The sequence below is a fragment of the Citrus sinensis genome, chromosome 3 (assembly GCF_022201045.2).
Source record: "Citrus sinensis cultivar Valencia sweet orange chromosome 3, DVS_A1.0, whole genome shotgun sequence".
Taxonomy (NCBI): domain Eukaryota; kingdom Viridiplantae; phylum Streptophyta; class Magnoliopsida; order Sapindales; family Rutaceae; genus Citrus; species Citrus sinensis.
Genome location: NC_068558.1, coordinates 32110214 through 32124395, shown reverse-complemented (window position 1 = coordinate 32124395; position 14182 = coordinate 32110214). Strand labels below are relative to the sequence as shown.

The following is a 14182-nucleotide window of genomic DNA, read 5'->3' as shown; positions in this document are numbered from 1 at the left end:
TAAAGTTGCTTGTGACAATGATTTGTTCTTTAAAGTTGCAACCACATCTTTGAACTTGCGGGTATATAAGCCAGTTTCATCTATAATAAGTAGCAGAAAATGACAATAATTTTTGTATTATACCTCTATTGAGTTATAACCTCTTTATAAGAATAAATTTCTCCAGTCCCAACAATATGACTATATAATGGTTTTACTGTAATAGAAAGATTTAATTAATTAACTATATAAAACTATTATTAATTTATACTTTTTAAAAAATATTGTGATTTTTTTATAATTATTTTCTAAAAATGGGATGGATTTACAAAGGGTGGAAATATCCACACGCTTTTTCGTTTCTTTCCTTTGAATCTAAAAATTCAACATTTAAAAAAAAAAATTCAACACTTAAAGATACCACGCGTTGCCCACAAAGCTAAAAATTCAACATTTGCCGCCACTGAATTTTTTGAAGAAAAAAATTTACTAAGTATTTAATGTATGAAATGAATGACATGTTATATAACATGTGAATTTATTAAAGGCTAAGTCAACCAAAACTAAAACCAAATTAGAATGATTTTAGTTGCATTGGGTTGGACTTTGTACAAACTTTGGGTTGGTTTAGTCTGAAACTCGCGCTTGGATCCTAAGTTAGAATTTGGGGTTACAATAAATGGACCCCACATTTGTCCTCCTCGCTTCCGTAGCATAACTCTATATGTACTAAAAATTAAACAAAATTTACTGCAAAAGGCACAAAAAACAAAAATTAATTTTCATCTTTCTAGTGAATTTTTTTTATTGATAATGTATTATTTTTTGTACTATTTATTTTTGTGTACATATAATTGTAGGCATCCTCAAACATTAAAAATCATTAATTTTTACTCTTTTAAATCATTTTATATAAAGATAAAATAGATATTTATATAAAGTGATTCATGGAGGCTGATGAGATATTTTACCGGTCAAATATCACAACTCCTGTACTTATATTATCAATAGCTTGACCTGTAGTTATTGTCCTTGTCAACTTGAGTAAGATTCATCGGAACAACTAATACTGGATTTCTTGGATGAAGTTGTTCGGAAGCCAACTGTGCTTATAGGCAATTCTGTAGGAAGCCTAGCTTGCGTTATTGCCGCCTCAGGTATATTTATTTTAACTTCCTCTTGGACATCAGATATTCCGCAACTTGCTTGCAAAGAAACACTTGCACGTAATTACCCTTCTTGTAACTATGGTTTGCGATAAGCCTGCTATATTTTCTACAATAAGAATCCAGTCAAACACTTGTTCGAGGGCTTGTTCTGTTGAATTATGCTGGCGGCATGAACAACAAGGCATAGTTGACGACTGGAGAATCAAGCTATTGTTACATGCGCCACGTCCCTTGAAAATTATTACATGCATGTTTTGTTCCAAGACTGATCTTGGCTTTTTCTCTTATTATTGATAGTGATTAGCAAAAGAGAAAAAATAAAATTACATTCTTGAAAATCTTAGTCTTCTTCGTAACAGTTGAAACATCTGCTTGGAACTTCCATTGAATCCGTAGAATCTGGGATGTAAAGTAAATTGACCCCACATTTTTTCACCCCGCAGCACTCGCAATCCAAAGGTGGAAAACGATCAAAATCATCATAAAAGAAGCGGACCGCCTCAGGAACGCAATTGTATTTCCAAAAACCATTAAAATTCTACAATAGCACTAAATGCAAAGCCCAGTAGTACTCGGTTATTATTGAAGGAATCTGATCGCATCTCCAAGGTTATAAAAGATCCCACACTTTGAAACTCAAACCACTTCGGAATTTCATTCCCGAGTAGTAAGATTTGACCTCCGTTCATGTGAAAATCAATCTGTTAAAAAAAAAAAATCATAACTTAAAAAACAAAATTATATAAATTGAAAGAAGAGAGTTAAAAACACAACTTTTCCTGTACTTCTTTCCAACGGGCAGCTGCCATAAGCTGAATTCTCTGCAGGGCATCTTCAACAATTCCTGCAGTAGAATTACCATCCGATTTAAAATTATTGCTCTAGTAAAAAAACACTGCTTACATATAAGATTCAGAACTTGAGAATAAACCTGATAATGATTGCAGCGATGTGCAATTATCGGCATCTAACCATCGTATAAGGAATGGAAGCTTTGGTACGGATTGAAGCCTCTCACAATAGCTTAAGCGGAGGTAAGTCAACACAGAAATTTGGATGATGCTTTCTGGTATTCTCTCAATATTGGTTTTCTCTAGAAGCAATGTTCCTAGAGAGGACAACTGGCCAAGACATTCGGGCAATCTCTGAAGATTTGAGCAACCACTGAGATCAAGAATTTCAAAGGGTGGAGATACTTTCATACCATCCCAAAGTTGATAATGTTCATACCATCCCAAACTATTAAGTTATACATACCTTCATACCATCCCAAAGTTGTTCAATGCTGCTATTAGGCATTTCAAGAAACACAAGCTTCTCTGCACTAATGTTTGAAGGCAATGACTTCAATGGATATCCATGCCAGTGGAGATTGTTGAACCAAGATTAGATTTAGTATCCAATCAAGAATCTCCAGGACCTAGCTGAACTCTCTAACAATGATCTAGAAAATGGCTAATCGAATTCACACAAAAGAATCACCCAGAAACAATAAGCAAAGAACAACAAATATAAGTGGTTTAGCTGAAGACAGCTTACATCCACTGAAGAACAGAGCAGCAGCTTTTTTTCAATCACCAAGAACAAGTTACAAGTTTAGAGACGAAGTGACACACAATACAACTACTGATTTCCCAACCCTTAAGGCTACTTATACTAGCTTAAAGCCCTTCACAAAGATCCCCTGTCAACCAGCTGTAATCTGGGTTTGTTAGCTAACAAACCCAGAATTCTCCCGCCTGTTGTAACTGTCATTAACAACCTTGAGGACAGGTGTTGATTTCTTCCAAGCAGTGACCCCCAAAACGACAGTCTTCCATGCCGTATAGAGTAAGTGAAAGCATGTGACATTTGCGTGCATTACTTAATAGGCTTTGGATGACGATACAAGTTTGTCACACAGACTTGTATGCTTTACAGCTGACATGTCGTATACCAAAATGAACACAAACGGACATGACAGTTGATCTTCTGGAAATCAGTTTAAAGCTCATACTTTAATAGAGATACTTCACTTCAGTAAATTTAGGGTCTTGCAAATAAGACACCTTACATTTATTCTCTCCATTGAATGATGAGCTATAGAATTTTAAAAATCTCAATTTCCTCATCTTTGTGAATGTATTGAGATTTAGGTGAATCTCTTTCACTTTAGACATATTCAAACAGATGCCCTTAACTTTTTCGGTCCCCAAATAATCAATAAAAAAATGGAAAATAAAAAATGATATTTATATCCCACCAATGAATTGCACCTCAACCCCACCGAGACAAATTTTTGAGGCATGTTTGCCATTGATTCACAACAAGGGGTAACTTAGTTATTAATTCAACCTTTTTTTTCACTCTTGTGTGGAATTGAGGTGGGATTGGAGTGGAATTTTTTATCATTGCTCGAATCAAATTTCAGTAATTCATGTTTATATAGTTATTGCTAGGCAGTGAAACTCTTAATTGCAAACGCACAAAGGAACATAATAATACAAGTAATACTAAACATGAAATTTACGCATGTGGGATACAATACAAATTGACAATATAAACTATCCTTACAAAGAATTATACAAGTTGTCACTGCATTTATAACCACTATTATTTTTTTCTAATCATTGTCACTCTTCTATTAATTCTAGATTCATCAATTCGAGAGTATATAAATATATCCATATCAAGTTTGTAAATGCTAGAATATTCCAAAGTAATAATCCACAGCAAATTGCTTACCGTATTATATGTAAGAACTTCGTAGATATCCTCGTGATGCCACAACCGACTGCGGTTTCCAGGATCATTTGATTTTTGACTGACAATATCCCTACCCAATTCTTGTAGCAAATCATGCATAGTTATCTTGTTGTTATTTGATATGACAATAAGAGACTTATCAACGAGAACACTTATTCCTATTTCTGGGTAGAAGCCGCTTGCATTAAGGAATTTCATTATAAGATTTACATCCTCACCTTGAAAGAAACAAGCAACATCAAGGAAAATATTTTTCTCCTTATCGCATTTATAATTTATTGCTACGTCATCTAACCACTATTGTTTTTTCTAATCATTGCCACTCTTCCATTAATTCTAAGACTCACGAGTGCGAGCGTATGTAAATATATTCACATCAAGTTTTTAAACACTACATTATTCCAAAATAATAATACACAACAAACTACTTACCGTATTATACGTAAGAACTTCATAGATATCTTGATGATGCCAGAGCCTACTGCGGTTTTCAGGATTAGTTGATTCTTGTCGAACAATTTCCCGACCCAATTCTTGTAGTAAATCATGCATTGTTATCTTGTTGTATGAATCAATAGCAATGAGAGATTTATCAACAAGAACACTCATACCTATTTCTGGGTAGAAGCCACTTGCATTAAAAAATTTCATTACTAGATCTACATCCTCACCTTGAAAGAAACAAGCAACATCAAGGAAAATATTTTTCTCCTTATCGTCCAAACTATCATAACTTATTTTTAATACCTCAAGAATACTTGGATGGAGGATTCTTTGCAATTTATCTATTGCACTTTCCCAGACTTCTTTTTCCCTTTTATGCAGAAAGCAACCCAAAACTTTAAGAGCTAAAGGAACACCTTGAGCATATTTCATTACTTTGCTTGAAAGTTCCACATAACCAACATCAGGATGGTTTTGTTTGAAGGCATGTCGACTAAAAAGCTCAAGAGCGTGATGATATTCTAATGCCTCCATCTCATATATTTTCCTCACCCCCCAATTTCTAAGCACTTGTTTATTTATGGTGGTTATTATGATTCGACTCACAGGCATCAACCAATCAAGACTTCCAATTATAGATTCTAATTGGCTGAAGCAAGTCACATAATCAAAAACAATCAGAACCTTCATGCAGCTGAGCCTTCTAAAATTGAGGTCAATACCAGGAATCGCATTTTCATCCTTCAATAAATTTGAAAGAAGTTTTTGTCGCAAGCAAGCTAACATTTCCAAGGAAGCAAGAACCTTCAAAATCACCCGAGATTTTGTCGAAAATAGCTCTAGCGATTGTTGTTTTGCCTATATCACCCGAGATTTTGGCACTCTTCCGTTGCTTTCGTAGAACTGAGTTAGACACGGCGTTATGAGTAAGACTATTGGCACTCTTCCTTAAAGTTTTCGTGATAATTTTTCAATTTCATCTCATTGTCCAAGCATCGTGCACTGCACGATAATTTCACTGCTTTTTAGACTTTTAGCTGAAATTTCCCCATGAACACCATAGTTTTCAACACATGGCTTTGGTCCTTTTAATTCTCAAATTAAGTGGGTCATGACTATCAACCATTAGTAGTAGGTTGATATTTTAATTTTTGCCCCCCAATTTTTCTTATCAGTCATCATCTCTCCATTAATTGCATTTAATTTTAAAATTATCCTTATTTATCATTTTTGTTTTAATAATTCTTATTCATATTCCTTCGGGTTATTTGTTAAACGTGTGAACTCTAATTTTTTTTTTTTTTAAGTAAACTTTTGTAACTTTTGTCTAATATATGAAAATTTCTCAATAGAAAGTAAATGCTATGTCCCAAAATTATCTCTATTAAATATAGTTATTTCCTAAATTGTAAAATATAATCCCTTTGTTCGTTTTGAATAAAAAATCTGATTTAATTCAAAAAGCGTCTTTTGAATTATAGTGTCATTACTCAAAGGAAAATAATTTCAAAATTCTTAACAAATATGTATTTTTTTAGTTATTATTTTTAATAATTTAAATTTTTTTATATGTTAATAATTTTGGCCCATGTTTTTCACCTCATTCTCTGATAAATTTTAGTGGAGTGAAGAATTGAAGATCAAGAATCCCCAAATGAAGATCAATTTTTCTATCCACATCCTATTACACATTTATCTTTTTTATAATAGATTCTTACATGTAATTTTAGATTCGAAAAAGGCTTCCCTACCACCACCTGCACATATGCCTTCTTTTTATGGGCAATTATCAAATTAACCCTTACTAAATTTTTTGTTGGCTAATGATATCTCCAAATCCACCCCATTTTTAAAAAATAATTACAAAAAGTACACATTATTTTTTTAAAAATTAAATAAAAAAGAACTTTGGAGAACAAATTAACAAATCTATCTTAATTTACTTTTTGTGACTTCAATTTTTTTTAGGGTAATTTTTACTTTCCTCCCCTGAGCTTTGTGTCTTTTGCACTTAGATGTCCAAGATCCATTTATTAGTAAAGACCCCGCTACCGTCAATTAATTTTGTGTTTGACTGTTAGTTGAATTCAAAAAGACTGAAATACCCCTAGTTGGATTTTCAAGAACTTTCACACGCTATACATTTCGTGCGAAAACTATAACAACCATAATATTACCATTATACCCCTTAAAATTGGGTTATTTACAATTACATTCAACAAATAAAAGGATAATTCTAATAAACTGATAATATTACATTATGCAATTAAAAACAATGATCATTAAGTGTTTTAAACTTCAGTTTTTCAGCTTTGTATAACTATCATTAAGACTAAAAAAATTGTTTATACCTTCATACATATTTCGGGCCTATTAAATATATAATTTTTTTATATGAATGATCACAAGACACTATTTTTTCACAATGATTTGACAATTCACTGTGCTCATGTCAATCAAAATGTGTAAAAGTTATGCTTGTCAAATTAAATTACTAAATTGCCTATAACTAACCATATGAGATATACCAGTTTGCATTCCGTAGGGGGGTCTTTACTAATGAATGGATCTTGGCCATCTAAGTGCAAAAGGCCCAAAGCTCAAGGGAGGAAAGTAAAAATTACCCATTTTTTTTATTATGTTTGATCATAAAGATTGCTTTGACATAAGTCTAAATTGATTATTTTATCCTTATAAGGTAAAACTAATTCTTTAACTTCAATATTTTCTAATTTTATACCAAATTCATTATTTTTAATACTACTTTATTAGTATGATTATAAAACATTAATTAAACAAACATAATGTCTTTATGGCACAATACTCATGTAAATTATTAATTAGCTTGTCAAATTTATATCATTTATTTGTAAGGTAGTGAAAATAATAATTAGATTTCATTTAAAAATATTAGTTCACATAATTAAATACATAAATTATTAGATACAATAACTCATGTTTGTTAGGCAGTTTGTTCGTTTTATATCATAATAATAAAATAGAAAAATAAAATTTATATAAGAGTTTATGATCAAATAGAGTCAAAGAAATCTAAGAAGAAAGGTAATAGAAGGATTTAATTGATTAACTATACAAAGTTTTTATTAATTTGTATTTTTTAAAATATTGTGAATTCATTATAATTATGTTGTAAAGTGGTGTGAATTTACAAAAATAATGGGATGGAAATATCCCTACCCTTTTTTTGTTTCTTTCTTTTGAAGCTAAAGATTCAACACTTAGTGAAGACACCACGTACGTGTTGCCCACAAAGATTCCAGAGAGGACGTTTGCCGCCACTGAATTTTTGAAATTTTTTTTACTATGTTTTTAATGAATAAAATGTATGACAAATGATATTTTATTTTAATTGTGTTATATAACATGCGAATTTTCTCGTCTGTATTCAGTCCATTGTTCATTATCCTAAAACACTAGAGTCAAAACTAAAAAACACTATGATGTGTATATATTGGTGCTGCTGGTAAAGACTGAGGAGCAATTTACTGTCTATGCAAATAATGAATCTGTGGATGAAACGCTAGTAGGCATTAATATTCTGCACCTATGTGCCATTTAAATTTCTTACAGAAATGGCCACTCATAATTCATGAATTGACATCAAAACTACAGATCATACGAGAAGCCGCCACTGATGAAGGGGCACTTGATGCATTTGTTTTGATCGTGACAGGCCCATCAGGGCTGAACCCAGTTCAATTGATGCCATCAATCTCTATACCTGTACTAGTTTTATGGGGTGATAAGGATCCATTCACACCCCTCGATGGACCTGTTGGTAAATACTTCTCATCTCTGCCCTCTAAACTCTCAAATGTGAAGCTAATTGTATTGGAAGGAGTAGGACATTGCCCCCATGACGACAAGCCTGAGTTGGTCCATGAAAAGCTGCTTCCTTAATTGGTTGGCTGAACCATCTCATTGCTGAGGAATTTACTTTCTTATCAACAAGTTTTGATAAGCATTATATATCATTCCTATTGTAAAATGACAAACAATTCTAGTATTTACATTGTATATATCAATTCTTATTCAACTGCTTGAATATCTTTTGGCACCGAAAGGAATGTAGGAGATACTAATCCCTGACGTGTTGCAGAAGCTCCAAATTGATTCAAGAAATGTACCAAATTATTCAATAAAAAGTCTAACTTGCTTCAAAAAGTCAAATTCAGCACAATCTATATTGCTCATGTTAATGATATGTGAATGAAAGGATTCAATTTTTTACATGAAAAAGATACAGCAATCTAAAGAATAGAGAACGGTGATTTAGTAATTTACATTGCTCATGTTAATAGGATTCAATTTTTCACATGGAAAAAATAAAATAATCTCAATAGAAATATAAGTTCACGGGCATCTTTAATCCTTTCCTTACAGGTCAGTTTTTTAAATGTAAATTCTAGCCATATGACGATACCATGTTAACTATGGAATCAAATGCACCATTCCGATAATGGAATTGTTATAGATACTTGAAAAAGTGCATACATGTTTAAGCAAATGGATTCACAACACAAATGAGTTCAGTCAATCCTGTTCTTTCTTTTTTTTTTTTTTTAAATCAGTATACAAATATATTTCTTAAAATATATAAGATTTGATGGTGTTTTAACTGTTCCCTCTTTATGGCTTTTGCTTCCACATGATGAAACTTTCCCATATACAACAATTTAGATTTAAGAAAGTAGAAAATTTTCAAATGTGATTGTGTTATGTACATGAGAGTTGATACAGTGCGCCAACGGGGTGAGTGACATATTTTCATTGATAGAGATATGGGCCCACAACATAGCTCCACCAATAAGAACTTGCTGCGCGTCCTGGTTTATAAGTCACGTACTCCCCTAACTAAGCAAATGTGTTTTGGGTTACAAAGCTCAATAACAAAATCGTCATGGGTTTCGTGTGCAAAGCAGGAAATAGGCCAATAATTTTAATTTTACAATATACATCATGTGCTTTTCATACAACACAACATACTCTTCATCTAATAAGGTAAAGTTCAATGCTCTAGTGTGAATCTGTGTCACATGCACCAGATCCCTCGAAAGTTATTACATGAATGTTTTGTCCCAAGAACCGATTTTGACATTTTCTCCTATTATTAATAGTGATTAGAAAAAGGAAAGCAATAACAATACATTCATGAAAATCTCAGTCTTCTTCGTTATAGTTGAAACATGTGCTTGGATCTTCCATTGAATTCGTAGAGTCTGGGAAGCAAACTAAATGGATCCCACATTTTTTCACCCCGCAGCACTCACACTTCAAAGGCGGCAAAACATTAAAGTGGACGGCCTCAGGAATGGAATTGCTTTTCCAAAAACCATTAAAATCCTCTTCACAGAACAGATAGTACCCAAAATGTAAGTGATCTGATTCTACATAATTAACTCTGCTCTGAAATAACCGTTTGTCATGCAGATCACAATCTTTGGTGGTTTTCACTTTTAGCTCACAAGAAAATGAAAACCATCTGCCGCAATCTACATGACGGTCTGAAAATGCTAAAATAGCACTAAATGCAAAGCCCAATACTCTGTTGTTATTGAAGAAATCTGGGGGCATCTCCAACGTTATGAAAGATCCCACACTTTGAAAATTAAACCACCTTGGAATTTCATTCCTAGCTAGTACGACATGAATTTTTTCCACGGGAAAACCTCTCTGTACCAAAAAAATCATAATTTTAAACCAAAAAAAAAAAGACTATAAATTGTAAGGAGAGAGAGTTAAGACACACCTTTTCCCGTACTTGTTTCCAACGGGCAGCTACCACATGGCCCATATGCTCAATTCTCATGGCATCTTCAATAATTCCTGCAGTAGAATTACCTTGCAATTTCAAATTATTGCTCTGGTAAAAAAAAAGACTACCTATAAGATTCAGAACTTAGAGAATAAACCTATCAATGGTTGCAGTGCCGGGCAACGATCGCCATCTAACCATCGTACAAGGAATGGACGCTTTGGTATGGATTCATGCCCCTCAGAACAATTTAAGAGGAGGTATCGCAACATGAAAAGTTGGATAATGCTTTTTGGTATTCTCTCGATATTGGTTTCCGCCAGATTCAATAATATTGGCGAGGATAACTGGCCAAGACATTCGGGCAATCTCCGAAGATTTGAGCAACCATGGAGATCAAGAACTCCAAGAGATTTCAACTTACATAGGCTGCTTGGGAGACTCTTAAACATTTTACAATCTGTAAGGTCCAACCACGAAAGCCTAAGTTGACGCTCAATTGATGAGGGCAGTTCTTCAATTGCACTCCCCCTTAAAAGTAACCAGCTTATATTACCTGATGAGATCTCTGGAAGCCTTTTCAATTTTGAGCAGCCCGAAAGATCAAGTTTGGTAAGAAATTCCAAGTTAAATATTTCAGATGGAAGACTTTTCAGGCTTTTGCTACCTCTTAGATTCAAGAAAACTAGCTTGTTCAGACGTGGCATCAACGTGGGATTTGGAGTTTTGGCAATTAGCTTATTGCAGGCAGCATGGATTATCCGGTTTAACTTACTATAATGCTGCTCCACGTATAATAAATTAATGTTGTTATTGAAAGATTGCACATGTATAATAAGATATGCATACCTTCACACAATCCCCAAGTTGTTCAATGTTATTGTCAGGCACTTCAAGAAACACAAGCTTCTCTGCACTAAGGTTTGAAGGCAATGACTTCAATGGGTATCCATGCCAGTGAAAATACTTCACTTCAGCAAATGCGGGGTCTTGCAAATAAGACACCTTACATTTGTTCTCTCCATTAAATGATGAGCTATAGAATTTTAAAAATCTCAACTTACACATCTTTGTGAAAGTTTTGGGATTTAGATGGATATCTTTTGCTTTTGACATATCCAAACAAATGCCCTCAATTTTTTCTGTCCCCTAAAATTCAATTAAAAAAAAATAAAATTAAAATCAAATGAAAAATGATATTTATATTCTACCAATGAATCACACCTTAACCCAACCAAGACAAATTTTTGGGGCAAGTTTGTCATTAATTCACGATTAGAGGTAGCTTAGTTATTAATTCAACTTTTATTTATTCTCGTGTAGAGTTGAGGTGGGATTGGAGTGGGGCTCTCTGCCATTACACGAATCGAATTTCAATAATTCATGTTTATGGCTATTGCTAGGCAGCTAAACTATTAATTGCCAATGCACAAAGCAACATAATAATACACGTAATATTTAACATAAAAATTCTTTATGTATAGTATACAAGTTGACATATAAATTATGCTTACAAACGATCACACAAGTTGTCCTGGCATTTATAATTTATTGTTACACCATTTAACCATTATTGTTACTCAGCCTTTGGCAGAGTGGTCAGGGCTGCTGCCCTCCAAGTTGGAGGGCAACAGTTCGAACCCCCACAAATGTATTGTGGGGGTATTTTCTTCCTCAATTAAATTTGAGTGAAGGCAGTATTTTTCCTTACCCAAGTGTGAGGAGTAGACATCCCTCGAATATTTGTGAGGGTTAAAATCTAGGCAGCGCTCCATTAACATTGATGTAAGTTGGCCCCAATAATAGTCTAATTTGTAAATATCAGTTATAGTCTCATGTAATATGAGTTGTAATTTGAGCAATAGTCTCATGTAATCAAAAAAAAAAAAAACCATTATTGTTTATTTTCTAATCATTGTCACACTTCTATTAATTCCAAGACTCATCAGTTCGAGCGTGAATATATATATTCATATCAAGTTTGTAAATGATATAATATTCCAAAATAATAATCCACAACAAAATGCTTACCGTATTATATGTAACAACTTCATAGGTATCCTCATGATGCCACAGCCTACCGCGGTTTTCAGGATTAATTGATTCTTGTCGAACAATTTCCCGACCCAATTCTTGTAGTAAATCATGCATTGTTATCTTGTTGTATGAATCAATAGCTATGAGAGATTTGTCAACAAGAACATTTATTCCTATTTCTGGGTAGAAGCCGCTTGCATCAAAGAATTTCATTACCAGGTTTACACCCTCGCCTCGAAAGAAACAAGCAACATCAAGGAAAATATTTTTCTCTTTATCGTCCAAACCATCATAACTTATTTTTAATACCTCTCGAATACTTGGATGGAGGATTCTTTGCAATTTATTTATTGCACTTTCCCAGACTTCTTTTTCCCTTTTATATAGAAAGCAACCCAAAACTTTAAGAGCCAAAGGAACTCCTTGAGCATATTTCATTACGTTGCTTGAAAGTTTCTCGTAACCAACATCAGGATGGTTTCGTTTGAAGGCATGTCGACTAAACAGCTCAAGAGCATGATGATATTCTAATGCCTCCACCTCATATATTTTCCGCACCTCCCAGTTTCTAAGCACTTGTTTATTTCTGGTGGTAATTATGATTCGACTCACAGGCGTCAACCAATCAAGACTTCCTATTAAGGATTCTAATTGGGTGAAGCAAGTCACATCATCAAAAACAATCAGAATCTTTATGCGGCTGAGCCTTCTAAAATTGAGGTCAATATCAGGAATCACATTTTCATCCTTCAATAAATTTAAAAGAAGTTTTTGTCGCAACCAAGCTAATCCTCCTGGCCTTTGTGACTCTACTCTAACATTTTCGAGGAAACAAGTGCCTTCAAAATCACCCGAGATTTTGTCGAAAATAGCTCTGGCGATTGTTGTTTTGCCTATACCACCAATGCCCCAAATCCCTAAAGCCCAAACATCTTTCGACTCAACACCTAATAGAGATTCAATTTCCTCAACTGTTGATTCCACTCCAACCAGCTGGTTTTTGTTATCACGCAGCTGAAACACTTCATCCAATCTCTTCAAAATGTGATTAACAACTTCATTTATAAGTTCCGACTCACGCCTAGCAAATACATAAAATTAGCCGCAGTAACTTCAAATTAATAGGAGGAATTTGCATTAAATATGAAATAAGGGAGATTGTCAATTTTCCTATTGAAATTAATATATACCATCATTGGTCTACAATCTCCCAGTATATTAATAACTCTTAAATTACAGGAATATGTGTGAGTTTTTTTTTTTTTTTGTTTCTAATGGTGGCATATGAGTGAGAGGTTGAAATTGCTTAAAAAACGACAGACCACAACTAATTTTGTTAGATATATATTGTAGAATTCTCGAGCTTTTATTATTAATTCTGTCTAAATTATTTTATAATTATGAGAGCACAAAAGTGGGGAAGTCAGGAAGTCTAGAATCTGATGCTTAAAATTTTTTTAAATTGTAGTTTAGCATCCGGAAATTTAACTAAGAGTGTTGCGTGAATTTTATTTAATGTTAAATATTAGTATGAGAAATTATAGGTAACTTTTCACCTCATGTTAAGAGAATGAAAGCCAGACAAACTAGCTGCTTCCTTTAAAGCATTCCTCCAACTCTGCAGCTTCTCAGTATTCTCCTTTGATCTTTCTTCGAGCTTCGAAAATGAATCCCCAAAACTCCCAGTTTGGTTTCTCACGTCTGATGGATCAACCCGATAGAAAACCGGAATCACAATCTGTGCATAATCTTTCTTGCACTCGAGGATCTTTACAAGTTCATGGAGACACCATCTGGAAGATGCATACCCTTCTGAGAAGACGATAACTGAAACGGCTGATGCTTCAATTGCATTCACAAGTGACTCCGAAATTTCATCTCCTCTGTTAAGTTGGTCATCAATGAAAGTTTGGATATTTTGTCGACATAGAGCAGAACAGAGATGGCTAGTAAAGTTGTCGCGGGTGTCCTCTCCTCTGAAACTAACAAAAACATCATACTTCTTGTTGTTTCGATAAGAAGAACCCATAAT

The 14182-nt window shown here is 33.6% G+C and overlaps 3 protein-coding genes across 9 annotated transcripts in view; 1 reads left to right on the top strand and 2 right to left on the bottom strand.

Annotated features, from left to right (window-relative positions):
• LOC102629947 (disease resistance-like protein CSA1) overlaps window positions 1-3930 on the bottom strand; it is a 30568-nt gene extending 26638 nt beyond the window's left edge. The window contains exon 1 of the transcript XR_008052751.1: window positions 3873-3930. The gene's annotated coding sequence lies outside the window, so the exon portion shown is untranslated. The remainder of the gene's footprint in view (window positions 1-3872) is intronic.
• The window catches only part of LOC102626669 (uncharacterized), a 160017-nt gene that overhangs the window by 30881 nt on the left and 114954 nt on the right, over window positions 1-14182 (top strand). The gene's annotated exons all lie outside the window — the stretch shown is intronic.
• LOC102616865 (disease resistance protein RPV1-like) overlaps window positions 1-14182 on the bottom strand; it is a 160119-nt gene that overhangs the window by 41346 nt on the left and 104591 nt on the right. Inside the window, exon 3 of one of the 2 annotated variants that reach the window (XM_052436182.1) lies at window positions 4326-4753. In XM_052436182.1, the coding sequence (XP_052292142.1) occupies window positions 4326-4753 (428 nt within the window). The remainder of the gene's footprint in view (window positions 1-4325; window positions 4754-14182) is intronic. The other variant, XM_052436181.1, reaches the window with a different exon arrangement.